This window comes from Entelurus aequoreus, linkage group LG10 (assembly GCF_033978785.1).
Source record: "Entelurus aequoreus isolate RoL-2023_Sb linkage group LG10, RoL_Eaeq_v1.1, whole genome shotgun sequence".
NCBI classification, from domain to species: Eukaryota; Metazoa; Chordata; class Actinopteri; order Syngnathiformes; family Syngnathidae; genus Entelurus; species Entelurus aequoreus.
The window spans coordinates 78,691,157-78,708,227 of record NC_084740.1 but is presented as its reverse complement, the minus strand read 5'-3'; the positions used below and the strand labels follow the sequence as shown (position 1 = coordinate 78,708,227).

Here is a 17,071-nt window from a genome sequence, read left to right as displayed (position 1 = left end):
GAGTGATAGTTGCTGGAAATGGGCCTCTATACACCTATGTAGATATTGCACCAAAAAGCAGACATTTGCAGCTAGAATAGTCATTTACCACATTAACAATGTATAGAGTGTATTTCTTTCAAGTTAAGACTAGTTTAAAGTTATCTTCATTGAAAAGTACAGTGCTTTTCCTTCAAAAATAAGGACATTTCAATGTGACCCCAAACTTTTGAACGCTAGTGTATGTGCTGTATGAACTTTGGGGAGGTGAACGGTACTTTGGGCTGTGGGATTGAGTGTGTTGTGCGGGTGTTTGATTCGTATTGGTGGGTTATATGGACGGGAAAGGGGAGGTGTTTGTTATGTGGGATTAATTTGTGGCATATTAAATATAAGCCTGGTTGTGTTGTGGCTAATAGAGTATATATATGTCTTGTGTTTATTTACTGTTATAGTCATTCCCAGCTGAATATCAGGTCACCCCCGCCTCTCACAGCATCTTCTCTATCTGAATCACTTCCACTGCCCTCTAATCCTTCACTCTCACGTCCCTCATCCACAAATCTTTCATCCTCGCTCAAATTAATGGGGAAATTGTTGCTTTCTCGGTCCGAATCGCTCTCGCTGCTGGTGGCCATGATTGTAAACAATGTGCAGATGTGAGGAGCTCCACAACCTGTGACGTCACGCTACTTCCGGTACAGCCCAGGCTTTTTTATCAGCGACCAAAAGTTGCGAACTTTATCGTCGATGTTCTCTACTAAATCCTTTCAGCAAAAATATGGCAATATTGCAAAATGATCAAGTATGACACATAGAATGGATCTGCTATCCCCGTTTAAATAAGAACATTTCATTTCAGTAGGCCTTTAAAGGATAGGACAGGCTGTCTTCCTCTAATGGATTTATTACAATCATTGCAAGCTGGGTAATGGAGCAACATGATAACGTTTGCTGTGGTCTGGAACAACATGACACACAATCAGAAATGCAGCCAATATTACATACAGATAATGTGTCATGAGACATGCAACTATCAATTAAATACACGGAGGGACATAAGAAAAAGAAAATTAAATGAGCTCAAATATAGCTTACAAACGAGGCATACCGATGCAATGTGTACACACAGCTAGCCTAAATAGCATGTTAGCATGGATTATTAGCACTCCAACAAGTCACCAACATCAACAAAGCTCACTTTTGTCCATTGACGCACAGCATAAAACGTTTGGTGGACAAAATGAGACAAAGAAAGAGTGGCGTCAAACACGTCTTTCTTTTGTAGCGTCGGAGAAAGTTACACATGTAAACAAACTACGGTGAGTTCAAGGACCACCAAAATTATCAGGACAAAACGGCGCTGGCCATCAGTGAAGCATAAACACAAACATAATAAACAGTGGGATTTCTAAAAAATAGGAAGGTTTGTGTTATGTTTGTCCTCATACAGAAACATTATTAAAACAGCAAATATATTGTTCCCCCATCTTTTTCCATTTTTTAAAAAGCTCCAGACAGCCACTAGGGCGGCGCTAAAGAGCCGCATGCGGCTCGAGAACCGTGGGTTGCCGACCCCCGATCTAGGTAATTATCTACCAAACTAGCCCAACAACTCGCGTCCATACCCAAGTCACCTCTCTCTACCTACGACCCATACCTTCTACCAACCTTCCCATCATACCCTACTTACCTACCTAACTCCACCCTACCCTACCTACCCATATACAAAACCAGTGAAGTCGTCACGTTGTGTAAATGGTAAATAAAAAGAGAATACAACAAATCCTTTTCAACTTATTTTCAATTGAATAGACTGCAAAGACAAGATATTTCATGTTCCAGCTGAGAAACTTGTTGTTGCAAATAATCATTGTGGAGAGGCGGGGCCGGCAGTCCGACAGCGAGGCAGGGCACACCGGAGCCCGCTCCAAGATGGCGGCGAGCAGGCGTGGACGGCGAGCGAGCAGCGAGGCGGGGCTTGCTGGGTTCGACGCCGCAAACAAGATCAGGTGCGTGGGTCGCGCACCTGGGCACAATTGAGTAATCCCCTCTCAGTGCGTAAAAGGGCGGCAGCCGAGAACCACGGGGCAGAAGGAGTTGGAGAGCGAACAGCAACACATGCAGCGCGGAAGAGAGCGAGAGGCAGACGTCAGACGACGCGGAAGGCTGAAAAGCGACCCGACGGGACTGAAGGTTTATTGACAAATAAACGAAGTCAAAACTTTGCTCGAAGTGATGTCTGTGCTTGGTGGTCCTTGGAACCCTTGAGACTGTCACAATCATTAATTTTGAATTTAATGGCAGCAAAACGGCATTTTCACCACTGTGTTACATGGCCTTTCCTTTTAACAACACTCAGTAAAGGTTTGGGAACTGAGGAGACACATTTTTGAAGTGGAATTATTTCCCATTCTTGCTTGATGTACAGCTTAAGTTGTTCAACAGTCTCCGTTGTGCTATTTTAGGCTTCATAATGGGTCACACATTTTCAATGGGAGACAGGTCTGGACTACAGGCAGGCCAGTCTAGTACCCGCACTCCTTTACTATGAAGCCACGTTGATGTAACACGTGGCTTGGCATTGTCTTGCTGAAATAAGCAGGGGCGTCCATGAAAAAGACGTTGCTTGGATGGCAACATATGTTGCTCCGAAACCTGTATATTAGCACTGAACTACACACAGTACCTGAACACAGCACAATTGTACTTATTTATAATAGCACTGAAATACACATAGTACCTGAACACAGCACAATTGTGATATAATTGTATAAGTGGTAGGTAGGTAGCTAATTGTACTGTACTGTGTTCATGTACTATGTGTGTTTTAGTGCTTGTATAAATAAGTAACAGCTGTACAGTTAGCTAGCTCGTTAGCGAGTCCAGTACAGTTGGCTAGTTAGCTAGCTAACTGTACTGCTGTTACTTATTTATACAAGCACTAAAACACACCTAGTACCTGAACACAGCACAATTGTACTTATTTATATTAGCACTGAAATACACATAGTACCTGAACACAGCACACTTGTATTTATTTATATTAGCACTAAAAATACACATAGTACCTGAACACAGTACAATTGTGATATAATTTTATAAGTGGTAGGTAGGTAGCTAATTCTACTGTACTGTGTTCGGGTACTATGTGTGTTTTAGTGCTTGTATATATAAATAACAGCTGTACAGTTAGCTAGCTCGTTAGCGAGTCCAGTACAGATGTTATTTATGTTAGCACTAAAAATACACATAGTACCTGAACACAGCACACTTGTATTTATTTATATTAGCACTAAAAATACACATTGCACCTGAACACAGCACAATTGTGATATAATTTTATAAGCGGTAGGTAGGTAGCTAATTGTACTGTACTGTGTTCATGTACTATGTGTGTTTTAGTGCTTGTATATATAAGTAACAGCTTTACAGTTAGCTAGCTCGTTAGCGAGTCCAGTACAGCTGTTATTTATATTAGCACTAAAAATACACATAGTACCTGAACACAGCACAATTGTACTTATTTATATTAGCACTAAAAATACACATAGTACCTGAACACAGCACACTTGTGATATAATTTTATAAGCGGTAGGTAGGTAGCTAATTCTACTGTACTGTGTTCGGGTACTATGTGTGTGTTTTAGTGCTTGTATATATAAGTAACAGCTGTACAGTTAGCTAGCTCGTTAGCGAGTCCAGTACAGCTGTTATTTATATTAGCACTGAAAATACACATAGTACCTGAACACAGCACAATTGTACTTATTTATATTAGCACTGAAAATACACATAGTACCTGAACACAGCACACTTGTACTTATTTATATTAGCGCTAAAAATACACATAGTAGTGAAGTGAATTAGTGAAGTGAATTACATTTATATAGCGCTTTTTCTCAAGTGACTCAAAGCGCTTTACATAGTGAAACCCAATATCTAAGTTACATTCAAACCAGTGTGGGTGGCACTGGGAGCAGGTGGGTAAAGTGTCTTGCCCAAGGACACAACGGCAGTGACTAGGATGGCGGAAGCGGGGATCGAACCTGCAACCCTCAAGTTGCTGGCACGGCCGCTCTACCAACCGAGCTATACCGCCCCTAGTACCTGAACACAGCACACTTGTATTTATTTATATTAGCACTAAAAATACACATAGTACCTGAACACAGCCCACTTGTATTTATTTATATTAGCACTAAAAATACACATAGTACCTGAACACAGCACACTTGTATTTATTTATATTAGCGCTAAAAATACACATAGTACCTGAACACAGCACACTTGTATTTATTTATATTAGCACTAAAAATACACATAGTACCTGAACACAGCACACTTGTATTTATTTATATTAGCACTAAAAATACACATAGTACCTGAACACAGTACAATTGTGATATAATTTTATAAGTAGTAGGTAGGTAGCTAATTGTACTGTACTGTGTTCAGGTACTATGTGTATTCTAGTGCTTGTATATATAAGTAACAGCTGTACAGTTAGCTAGCTCGTTAGCGAGTCCAGTACAGCTGTTATTTATATTAGCACTAAAAATACACATAGTACCTGAACACAGCACAATTGTACTTATTTATATTAGCACTAAAAATACACATAGTACCTGAACACAGCACACTTGTATTTATTTATATTAGCACTAAAAATACACATAGTACCTGAACACAGCACACTTGTATTTATTTATATTAGCACTAAAAATACACATAGTACCTGAACACAGTACAATTGTGATATAATTTTATAAGTGGTAGGTAGGTAGCTAATTGTACTGTACTGTGTTCGGGTACTATGTGTGTTCTAGTGCTTGTATATATAAGTAACAGCTGTACAGTTAGCTAGCTCGTTAGCGAGTCCAGTACAGCTGTTATTTATATTAGCACTGAAATACACATAGTACCTGAACACAGCACAATTGTACTTATTTATATTAGCACTAAAAATACACATAGTACCTGAACACAGCACACTTGTATTTATTTATATTAGCACTAAAAATACACATAGTACCTGAACACAGCACACTTGTATTTATTTATATTAGCACTAAAAATACACATAGTACCTGAACACAGCACACTTGTATTTATTTATATTAGCACTAAAAATACACATAGTACCTGAACACAGTACAATTGTGATATAATTTTAAAAGTGGTAGGTAGCTACGTAATTGTGCTGTAGTATGGTATAAAGGTACTAGAGTATGGGTGTTTTAGAGCCGATATAAATAAGGTGAAAATGCATTCATGGCAGAAGTGCATCCTCACCCACGCTGGAGCCGAGGTCTCCGTTCTCACCGTCAGCCCCGTGGTGGTTGGCGCCGGCGTGGTAGCCGCCCATGGCCTCCAGCTTGATCTTCTTCACCTTCATGGCCTCGGCGATGGCCGCGTTGGCAGCCGCCGCCGCCGCCGCCGTCAGACCTGCGAGAGGAGAGGAGGGAGCAGACAGTCAGACTTACAGACCAACACGTGTCCTCCGGGTCGCCCAGCTTTTATTGAACTAAGCACAATGAGCGGGGGGGGGAATGAAAGACGTTTGAAATGAGTGAAACAATGAATAATTTCTTTCTCCGCGGGGAACGTGCGTGTACGTGATCACGGCGCGCTTTTTCATGTGCTGACAAAGGACATGGTCACAGCAGGTTGTCATGATGATGGCAGGAAGCCCCGTGGTATGATTTGGATGAAGGCTACACCCGCTGCAGGGGGCTCCTTGTTGACAGGGAGAGGGGTATATGCTTTTTATACTCCACACAATGTACCTTTAATAGACATGTTATCAAAGCTGGTGTATTTGTTTGATTGTTTCACAGCTTTTGTGACACAAAAGCAGAAAAATGCACGAGGCAAATAAGCGACTAAAAGCAATACAAACCCCGTTTCCATATGAGTTGGGAAATGGTGTTAGATGTAAATATAAACGGAATACAATGATTTGCAAATCCTTTTCAAGCCATATTCAGTTGAATATGCTACAAAGACAACATATTTCATGTTGATGTTCATATTTTTTGCAAATAATCATTACCTTAGAATTTGATGGCAGCAACACGTGCCAAAGAAGTTGGGAAAGGTGGCAATAAATACTGATAAAGTTCATCAAACACTTATTTGGAACATCCCACAGGTGAGCAGGCTAATTGGGAACAGGTGGGTGCCATGATTGGCTATAAAAGTAGACTCCATGAAATGCTCAGTCATTCACAAACAAGGATGGGGCGAGGGTCACCACTTTGTCAACAAATGCCTGAGCAAATTGTTGAACAGTTTAAGAAAAACCTTTATCAAGCAGCTATTGCAAGGAATTGAGGGATTTCACCATCTACGCTCCGTAATATCATCAAAGAGAATGTGGAGAAATCACTGCACGTAAGCAGCTAAGCCCGTGACCTTCCATCCCTCAGGCTGTACTGCATCAACGAGCCACGTCAGTGTGTAAAGGATATCACCACATGGGCTCAGGAACACTTCAGAAAGCCACTGTCAGTAACTACAGTTGGTCGCCACATCTGGAAGTGCAAGTTAAAACTCTCCTATGCAAGGCGAAAACCGTTTATCAACAACACCCAGAAACGCCGTCGGCTTGGCTGGGCCTGAGCTCATCTAAGATGGACTGATACAAAGTGGGAAAGTGTTCTGTGGTCTGACGAGTCCACATTCCAAATTGTTTTTGGAAACTGTGGATGTCGTGTCCTCCGGACCAAAGAGGAAAAGAACCATCCGGATTGTTACCGACTTTCGCAATTGTATTATTTGGTATAATATTTATAATGACACTTTTTCAAAACAGGTTACAGGTTAGAAAAGCTCCTTCTTGTTGCATGGAGATGGCCTAAAAACATTTTTAATTGATTATTATAAAGAATAATCATAATATATATATATATATATATATATATATATATATGTATATATATATATATATATATATATATATATATATATATATATATATATATATATATATATATATATATATATATTTTATTTTTTTCATTTTTATTATTATAAATTTTGTTTTCTTTTTTTTTGGTTTTAATTTTTTTGTTATTTTTATTTTCTTTTTTTTTTTAAATTTATTTATTTATTTTTTTTTTTTGTAGTGATTTTTTTCAATTATGAATCGATTTACAATCGGGATGATTAAGATTCACGGTTCATATGTGAATCGATTTTCTGTGCACCCCCTCCTAACTGAGTAAAAAGGCACAGGCCAAAGAAAACAAACAAACAAACCAAAAAAAAAACCTTAACATTAAAAAAATACATATTTTTGAAAAATATGAACCGATTTAGAATCGGGATGAATGCGATTTGCGATTTGGATGTGAATCAATTTTTGTATTTATTAATAAAAGCTGTCAGTTAGTAAGCGAGCTACAAAAACGAAAACAAAAATTACAATCAAATCAAGATTGTGGTTAACTAGCTAACTATCTACAAATGCTAGCCACACGAAAATATTCAGAACATTCTTGGAAAGTTTGTCAGAAAGCAAGTATTTTATTTTATTTTTATTTTTTAAATCGCTCACCAGATGAATATATATATATATATATATATATATATATATATATATATATATATATATATATATATATATATATATATATATATATATATATATATATATATATATATATATATATATATATATTAGGGATGCCCGATAATGGCTTTTTGCCGATATCCGATATGCCGATATTGTCCAACTCTTTAATTACCGATACCGATATCAACTGATACCGATATCAACCGATATATACAGTCGTGGAATTAACACATTATTATGCCTAATTTGGACAACCAGGTATGGTGAAGATAAGGTACTTTTTAAAAAAATGAATCAAATAAAATAAGATAAATAAATTAAAAACATTTTCTTGAATAAAAAAGAAAGTACAACAATATAAAAACAGTTACATAGAAACTAGTAATTAATGAAAATTTGTAAAATTAACTGTTAAAGGTTAGTACTATTAGTGGAGCAGCAGCACGCACAATCATGTGTGCTTACGGACTGTATCCCTTGCAGACTGTATTGATATATATTGATATATAATGTAGGAAGCAGAATATTAATAACAGAAAGAAACAACCCTTTTGTGTGAATGAGTGTGAATGGGGGAGGGAGGTTTTTTGGGTTGGTGCACTAATTGTAAGTGTATCTTGTGTTTTTTATGTGGATTTAATAAAAAAAAAAATTTTTTAAAAACAAAACAAAAAAAACCCGATACTGATAATAAAAAAAACGATACCGATAATTTCCGATATTACATTTTAACGCATTTATCGGCCGATAATATCGGTCTGCCGATATTATCGGACATCTCTAATATATATATATATATATATATATACATATATATATATATATATATATATATATATATATATATATATATATATATATATATATATATATATATATATATATATATATATATATAAAAATAAAAATCTCACTTACCATGTACAACATTACATATACTGTAATATTGTACATGGTCATTGGGATTTGTTATATATTGTAATTATTATATAAAAATATAATATAATATATCAGTATATATTATATACTGTATATATAATATGTAAATATTAGACATATGTCATATTTTATATTGCTACTACGGTACATTTTTAATCTACTTTATACCTGCATTATCCTTTCCATCCTTTGCAACTGAGCTACTGTGTGGAACAATTTCCCTTGTGGATCAATGAAGTTTGTCTAAATCCAGGAACAGACTATTTCTATTTGCATCATTTCTGTCTGAAATCGACCTTAGAGATATTTCGGAATCAAAGTAGCTCATTTACTTGATAAATAGGGATTTTTATTTTCCTGAAACGGACTGGTGGATGATCTAGTATGTGCGGGATAATAGACATACATATGGCGAGCGCACTGCAGAGATCATAAAGCACGGGTATGTCATTGCGGCACTTTCTGGGGGCTTCTGGTGTATCGAACGTGACCGAAATGTTTATTCATGAAGGGGCCGGGGACAGATAACGCCGAGTCCCGGGAGAGTCCCGCGACTCTCCTCCTTAACAACATCAAAGACGCACGGTGGGAGAAGTGAGAGGAAGAAATAACAGAAAATATGTGGCTATTAGTGGAATCACCTCGCCTTTAACTGCTTATACTTGATACGCAGCAAGTGGGAATCGAACACGTGGCCAAATCTAAAAGGTAACGCAGTGGCGGGAGAGGAACGCATCCCAGCTGACGGGCAGATGGCCGCTGACGTGGAGGTTGCATATCATTTGGAGCCTTGTTTGCATCTTAAAACACATCGGGACCATATTGACGTACTGTATACATCATGTCAGGGACGGCCCTCTCGTTTGCAGGAAGCTGTTGCATATGCAAAAGGCAACAGCAGACGACGACAACGGGGAAGGGGGGGGGGGGGGGAAGCCATGTGCTTATAAGAAGGTGCTACTTGTGCACATAATGAATGTGGACTGTGCCCGGGCTGAAGGTCAGCCTTCATTTGTGTCTAATGGCCAAGAGTCAACTGTTTCCCAAATGAGACGTGTGCAGGGCAGACTGCACGGGAAATATTGAAATCAACCCCCCCCCCCCCCCCGACCCCCGCCCCTTTGGGCCGTAAATACCACACACAGCTGCCTTGAGAAGCCCTCCCTGCTCGCCTCACACACCTTCTCAAGGGGCGTGGTCGTAGGAATGAAACTGTAGAGTAGTCAGTGTACAGCTGGTGTGGCAAGATCGTGAAAATGAGTCTGGCAGCGCGAGGTGATTGTGTCGTGGTAGCCGTATGAGTGCCGCCAACACTGGGGAGCTGCGGGTGATGAATTCCAACATGCGCGCGGAAATTAGGGCGCGTGGAAGTTTTTTTTAGCAGTCCCGACATTATAAGAGCAAAATACTTTTTCGTCAATTTTGCTAACATAGCGACATGTGTAAATAAGTAGAGATGTCCGATAATATCGGTCTGCCGATATTATCGGCCGATAAATGCGTTAAAATTTAATATCGGAAATTATCGGTATCGTTTTTTTTATTATCAGTATCGTTTTTTTGTTTGTTTGTTTTTTTTTATATTATTTTTGTATTAAATCCACATAAAAAACACAAGATACACTTACAATTAGTGCACCAAGCCAAAAAACCTCCCTCCCCCATTTACACTCATTCACACAAAAGGGTTGTTTCTTTCTGTTATTAATATTCTGCTTCCTACATTATATATCAATATATATCAATACAGTCTGCAAGGGATACAGTCCGTAAGCACACATGATTGTGCGTGCTGCTGCTCCACTAATAGTACTAACCTTTAACAGTTAATTTTACAAATTTTCATTAATTACTAGTTTCTATGTAACTGTTTTTATATTGTTTTACTTTCTTTTTTTATTCAAGAAAATGTTTTTAATTTATTCATCTTATTTTATTTGATTCATTTTTTTTAAAAAAGTACCTTATCTTCACCATACCTGGTTGTCCAAATTAGGCATAATAATGTGTTAATTCCACGACTGTATATATCGGTTGATATCGGTATCGGTTGATATCGGTATCGGTAATTAAAGAGTTGGACAATATCGGCATATCGGATATCGGCAAAAAGCCATTATCGGACATCCCTATAAATAAGTAATTATTTCTCAAATGTATTCGTAGCAGAATTGAGAAAATAAAACACAATAAAAACAATTGAACTAATTTTACACAACTTTGTGGATTGATGGGGCTGAGGAAGAACCGGTTAACAATCTTTGAATCCAGGACTCTCGCCTCAGTTGTGCTAACATTAACACATTAGAAAATCCATGAACCTTTCTTCAAAGTGTTGGGAATTGGTGGGACATGAGCCAAGGAAAAACACGTTACATTTCAGGGGCCGATTGTGAAATTCCAAATTTGAAAACCTTCAATTTCTTCGTAAAGGGATTACGAACCAATTTGAACAAAATCTACACAATTGAGGAAGAACCAGTTGTAAGTAAAATGTTGTAAATCCTGGACTTTCTCCTCAATTTTGGTAACATTGTGACACCAAAAAAGTAGTTACTTGAAGGGATGTATCAGTAACACATCTCACGGTTTGATATTACCAGGGTATTAAGTAGGGATGTCCGATAATGGCTTTTTTGCCGACATCCGATATTCCGATAGTGTCCAACTCTTAATTACCTTTTTTTTTAATTTTTATTTTATTTTATTTATTTTTTTTATTTATTTTTTTTTTTTGTCCTGTCCAGCTTCTCAGGCAAATCATATAGCAGATGTAGATGCCCATATCGGCTGTTCAGATTTACTTTACAAAAGAGAAGTGTAGGATACTTCTCTTGTTGCCTTATTTGTATTTGACTTTATTAAATGTATTTATATTATCATTTGGTGCAGCCGGGCCGGAGCAGTAGAGGATAGAAAGAGAAAAAAAGGAAGACAGAGGGGGGAATTGTGGGGACAAGAGGGGGATTAGATAGAGAGACAAAAACAACAACAACAGAGCAACATCAGCAAATACGACATGTACAAATATGATGGTAAAAGTAATAGCAAATAAGAAGTTAGCGAAAATAAAAAATAATACAGAAATGACAATGAGCATTATTACACTACAAATGGAGCAATACAAATACCAATAGAAATAGCGCTATTGATAATCAATCAATCAATCAATGTTTATTTATATAGCCCTAAATCACAAAAGTCTCAAAGGGCTGCACAAGCCACAACGACATCACAATACCAATACTTTACCTTTATTATCAACAATACAGTTGTTCAAATGCAACAATACATATACGTAATGATAACCTGAGATACGAAAGAATGCAGAAAAATGGAGGGGAAGAAAGAGAAGCAACCTACATTAACCTTGTAGATTGTTATAGTAACAATAAGTTAAGCTTTGTCAGAGTGCCATGTGTTGTACCCAGTTTACCCTAGGGCAACAACGTTAATATATGTTTGATGAAACGTGATTATGTGCAACTCTTAATTACCGATACCGATATCAACCGATACCGATATGTACAGTTGTGGAATTAACACATTATTATGCCTAATTTGGACAACCAGGTATGGTGAAGATAAGGTCCTTTTTAAAAAAATAATAATAAAATAAAATAAGATAAATACATTAAAAACATTTTCTTGAATAAAAAAGAAAGTAAAACAATATAAAAACAGTTACATAGAAACTAGTAATTAATGAAAATTTGTAAAATTAACTGTTAAAGGTTAGTACTATTAGTGGAGCAGCAGCACGCACAATCATGTGTGCTTACGGACTGTATCCCTTGCAGACTGTATTGATATATATTGATATATAATGTAGGAAGCAGAATATTAATAACAGAAAGAAACAACCCTTTTGTGTGAATGAGTGTAAATGGGGGAGGGAGGTTTTTTGGCTTGGTGCACTAATTGTAAGTGTATCTTGTGTAGTTTATGTCGATTTAATAAAAAAAAACGATACCGATAATAAAAAAAACCATACTGATAATTTATCGGCCGATAATATCGGCAGGCAGATATTATCGGCCATCTCTAGTATTAAGGCCGCGGTATCAATCAATCAATCAATCAAAGTTTATTTATATCAGAATCAGAATCAGAATCAGCTTTATTGTCATTACGCAGGGTAACGAGATTGAGGATATTTTATATATATATATATATATATATATATATATATATATATATATATATATATATATATATATATATATATATATATATATATATATATATATATATATATATATATATATATATATATATATATATATATATATATATATATATATATATAGCCCTAAATCACAAGTGTCTCAAAGGGCTGCACAAGCCACAACGGCATGCTCGGCTAATATCCTCCGGTACAATATTATTGTGGTGTATGTCCAAAAAAAAAAAGACTTACAAATACCATAATGGGTAAAATGAAGTGGCAGGAATATTTCTGATAAAGTAAACACACTTACTGTAATTGATCAATATAATGTTAAAATGCTCTAACCAACTACCATATTTTCCGGACCATAGGGCGCACTGGATTATAAGGCGCACTGCCGATAAATGGTCTATTTTTGATCTTTTTTCATATATAAGGCGCATTAAAGGAGTCATATTATTATAATATTTTTCTAAATGTAAAATACTTCATTGTAGTCTACATAACATGTAATGGTGGTTCTTTTCTCAAAATGTTGCATAGATGATGTTTCACACATCAACTTCAAGTCACTTTCTGACAGTCGCTTCAGGATGCGCCGTTTTGTGGGCGGGTCTTATTTACGTGGCTCACCTTGGACAGCGTCTTCTCCCCGCCATCTTTGTTGTAGCGGTGTAGCGTGCAAGGGCGGGAGTGGAAGAAGTGTCAAAAGATGGCGCTAACTGTTTTAATGACATTCAGACATCTTCTCATCCGTGGCTCACAACGAGGCCGTAAATGTGTCCCGGGAAAAAACGTCCGACCGGAACTCTCTAATAACTAAAGTTCCTTACATTTGGGGTGCAGATTCTAAGGCCCTGTCTACATTAAGCCGGAAAACTCCAAAAATCATAATCATAAATTGACAAAAGTTTTTTTTTAAATTTACTTTCCATAAAAGTATTCATCATATTCTCTTCATGTCATATTCGGCTCCAGCGTTGCTTGTTTTTACGTTAGAAATATTATCCAATCAGAATTCCGCTAGTTTGTTGCCAGCGCTGTATGAATTCTGCCGGAGGCCTTCTGAATCAACATTAGCGGCGGTTGTGCAGTGCAGACGAACGGAGGACATACAGTTGATAGACAGTTGTGATAGCCAATCAGATCATGAGTTGCTGACAGTAGCCCATTGAGGTGGCCTTACGTTAAACATGACTGTGATTGGATACTCACTTGTTACTCCCAAGTGAGTATCCAATTACCGTATTTTTCGGACTATAAGTCGCAGTTTTTTTCATAGTTTGGCCGGGGGTGCGACTTATACTCAGGAGCGACTTATGTGTGAAATTATTAACACATTAGCGTAAAATATCAAATAATATTCAGTGTTTCCCATAAACTGCCAAGATACCTGTGGCAGTGGGGGCGTGGCTATGGGCGTGGTCACCATGACATCATCAAGTAATTTGCATAATTTACTACAATGATTTGATTTTCTCTAAAAAGGCTCAAAAAATGTATACTTACTAATTAATAGTAACAGTTTTGTTTTAAACATCCATCTATCCATCCATTTTACAATATAATTACAACACTTTATGTACATATTTATATACAGATTTGAACAATAAGTTATTCACTGAAATATATTTATTAATTGTGGTTCTTACAAAAAATATATCTTATAAAATACAAAAGCTAAAATGTCTGAAAGCTCTGCCCCTTTAATTAGTGCATACTAAATAATTTAACTTTAGCCTACTACTACAAGCATATTATTTACCAGCAACATAAAGTGAAACAGAGGCAGAGGTGTCCTGCCACAGTCAGTAACAAATAAACAGAAAACAGTAGTGGTGGTAGATAGACACAGAGCTTCATCAAACATCTGATCCACTGAACAAAGAGCTCCAAAAATCTTGAACTTTAGACTGCCATCAGTTTTACTCCCTACACTTAACCATGTGTTTCCTACTGCCTGCAGACTTTGCACCCTTTGTTATATACACATGTGGTGTTTCTAATATAAATACATTTAATAAAGTCAAATACAAATAAAGCAACAAGAGAAGTATCCTACACTTCTCTTTTGTAAAGTAAATCTGAACAGCCGATATGGGCATCTACATCAACTATATGATTTGCCTGAGAAGCTGGACAGGAAAAAAAAATAAAATAAAATAAAAAAATTATTTTTATTTTTTTTTTATTTTTAATATACCTGTGTATATATATATATTTTTTATTTTTTATTTTACTTTATTTCTATTTTTATTTTTTTTGTGGCGGACGTAATTCTTTCGTGGCGGGCCGCCACAAATAAATGAATGTGTGGGAAACACTGATATTATTTATCTCATTCACGTAAGAGACTAGATGTATAAGATTTCATGGGATTTAGCGATTAGGAGTGACAGATTGTTTGGTAAACGTATAGCATGTTCTATATGTTATAGTTATTTGAATGACTCTTACCATAATATGTTACGTTAACATACCAGTTGGTTATTTATGCCTCATATAACGTACACTTATTCAGCCTGTTGTTCACTATTCTTGATTTATTTGAAATTTCCTTTTAAATCTCTATTCTTGGTGTTGGCTTTTATCAAATACATTTCCCCAAAAAACGCGATTTATACTCCAGTGCGACTTATATATGTTTTTTTCCTTCTTTATTATGCATTATTGGCAGGTGCGACTTATACTCCGAAAATACGGTATGTGTATATTTGCAAGGCCATTTTCAAGAAGGATATTTAAAGAGAAACACGTTAAACCCAGATTCCGGTCTAACAAAGGTCTTAACTCATTCTCTTTCTATGCCACATCAATGTGGAATGCGCTCCCAACAGGTATAAAAGAAAGGGCATCTCTATCCTCCTTCAAAACCGTAATAAAAGTTCACCTTCAGGCAGCTACAACCCTAAACTAACACCCTCCCCAGATTGCTAATAATCAAATGTAAACAATCAAATGCAGATATTATATATTTTTTTTCTTATGCCTTCTGATCTCTCTCTCTCTCTCTCTCTCTCTCTCTCTCTCTCTCTCTCTCTCTCTCTCTCTCTCTCTCTCTCTCTCTATGTCCACTACTTGATATCCATATCCCCGCCCCCCCGCCCCCCCTCCACACCCCTGATTGTAAATAATGTAAATAATTCAATGTGATTATCTTGTGTGATGACTGTATTATGATGATAGTATATATGATAGTATATATCTGTATCATGAATCAATTTAAGTGGACCCCGACTTAAACAAGTTGAAAAACTTATTGGGGTGTTACCATTTAGTGGTCAATTGTACGGAATATGTACTTCACTGTGCAACCTACTAATAAAAGTCTCAATCAATCAATCAATCTTGTGAGACGAGGTCGGGCAACGCCAGAAGATAGCTAAGCGATCCCGGCGGTGAAATGGTTTACCCGCCACTACCGCTCGAATCAACTAACTACGAGCGGTACCACTGGCTGATACAGTATCGGATGGGTGCTACAAATTGTGATGCGATTGATTTTGAATTGCGACGAAAAATATCCCATTTTGTACACTGTTGATTGTTATTTCGATGCTCAGTAGTGTGTTTCTGTAGAATATTTCTCCACCAATGGTCATGTGGTGACATCCATTATGGTCTTTTGAGAGGTAATCATTGAAGTCGGACTAAGTAGGAAACCACTCAATGCCCAATTGTTAGGCCTTGGCAGAGACATGCTCGCTATTGGTGTTTGTTAGTTTTCCATTGCTATTTATCTGGTGTACACAAAAATGACTTAACTAAATTTGTCAAACGTTAGTTAGTACAAAATCAATATATGTTATTTTGTTTTGGTGACAATTCTGCTCCCATTGCAACATCAGAAATAAGGATTGTTCAGCCTTGGTGGAGGTATGGGCTCCATTGAGCTACGTTCAGAATAATGCTAGGAATTGGATTAAACCGCATAAAGGGAGGACGACGAAGAAATGATGTTTGATCCGATGTTTATGATAAAAGGAATCAAAGGCTCCGCCCACCGCTTTATCTCCGGCCGAACGATCGACCGCCTAAATGAAAATCTTTGTTCTGCTAACTGCTTCATTCCAGCAGATCAATTGTCATATCCTCGGAACATTGATGCCCGACGCGGCGGGCGTAATGAGGAAGACCGGCAAGAAGACGGCGCGCCGAGCAACAAGTCCATTAAGCAGCGGGAAGTCGAAACGTCAACAGTCCCACTCGGCGCTAATCTGCATTCATTACTATGCAAACAAAACAATGGCGCCTGGTACGGTCTCCCAAAGTCACCTTTAGATTCAGACGCTGGCGTCGAGAGAGACGCCGGTCCGGAAAAAAGCTGGCAAACTTGTCAAAGAAGAAAGAAGAGAAAAACAACAACAAGGTTTTAAAGGAGACTAGCGTGGCAGCGGTGTCAC

General features: G+C 37.2%; 1 protein-coding gene across 1 annotated transcript in view; it reads right to left on the bottom strand.

Moving 5' to 3' along the window:
- The window catches only part of LOC133659241 (dachshund homolog 1-like), a 478,649-nt gene that overhangs the window by 63,477 nt on the left and 398,101 nt on the right, over positions 1–17,071 (bottom strand). Inside the window, exon 6 of the mRNA XM_062061974.1 lies at positions 5,275–5,427. Within this exon, the coding sequence (XP_061917958.1) occupies positions 5,275–5,427 (153 nt within the window). The remainder of the gene's footprint in view (positions 1–5,274; positions 5,428–17,071) is intronic.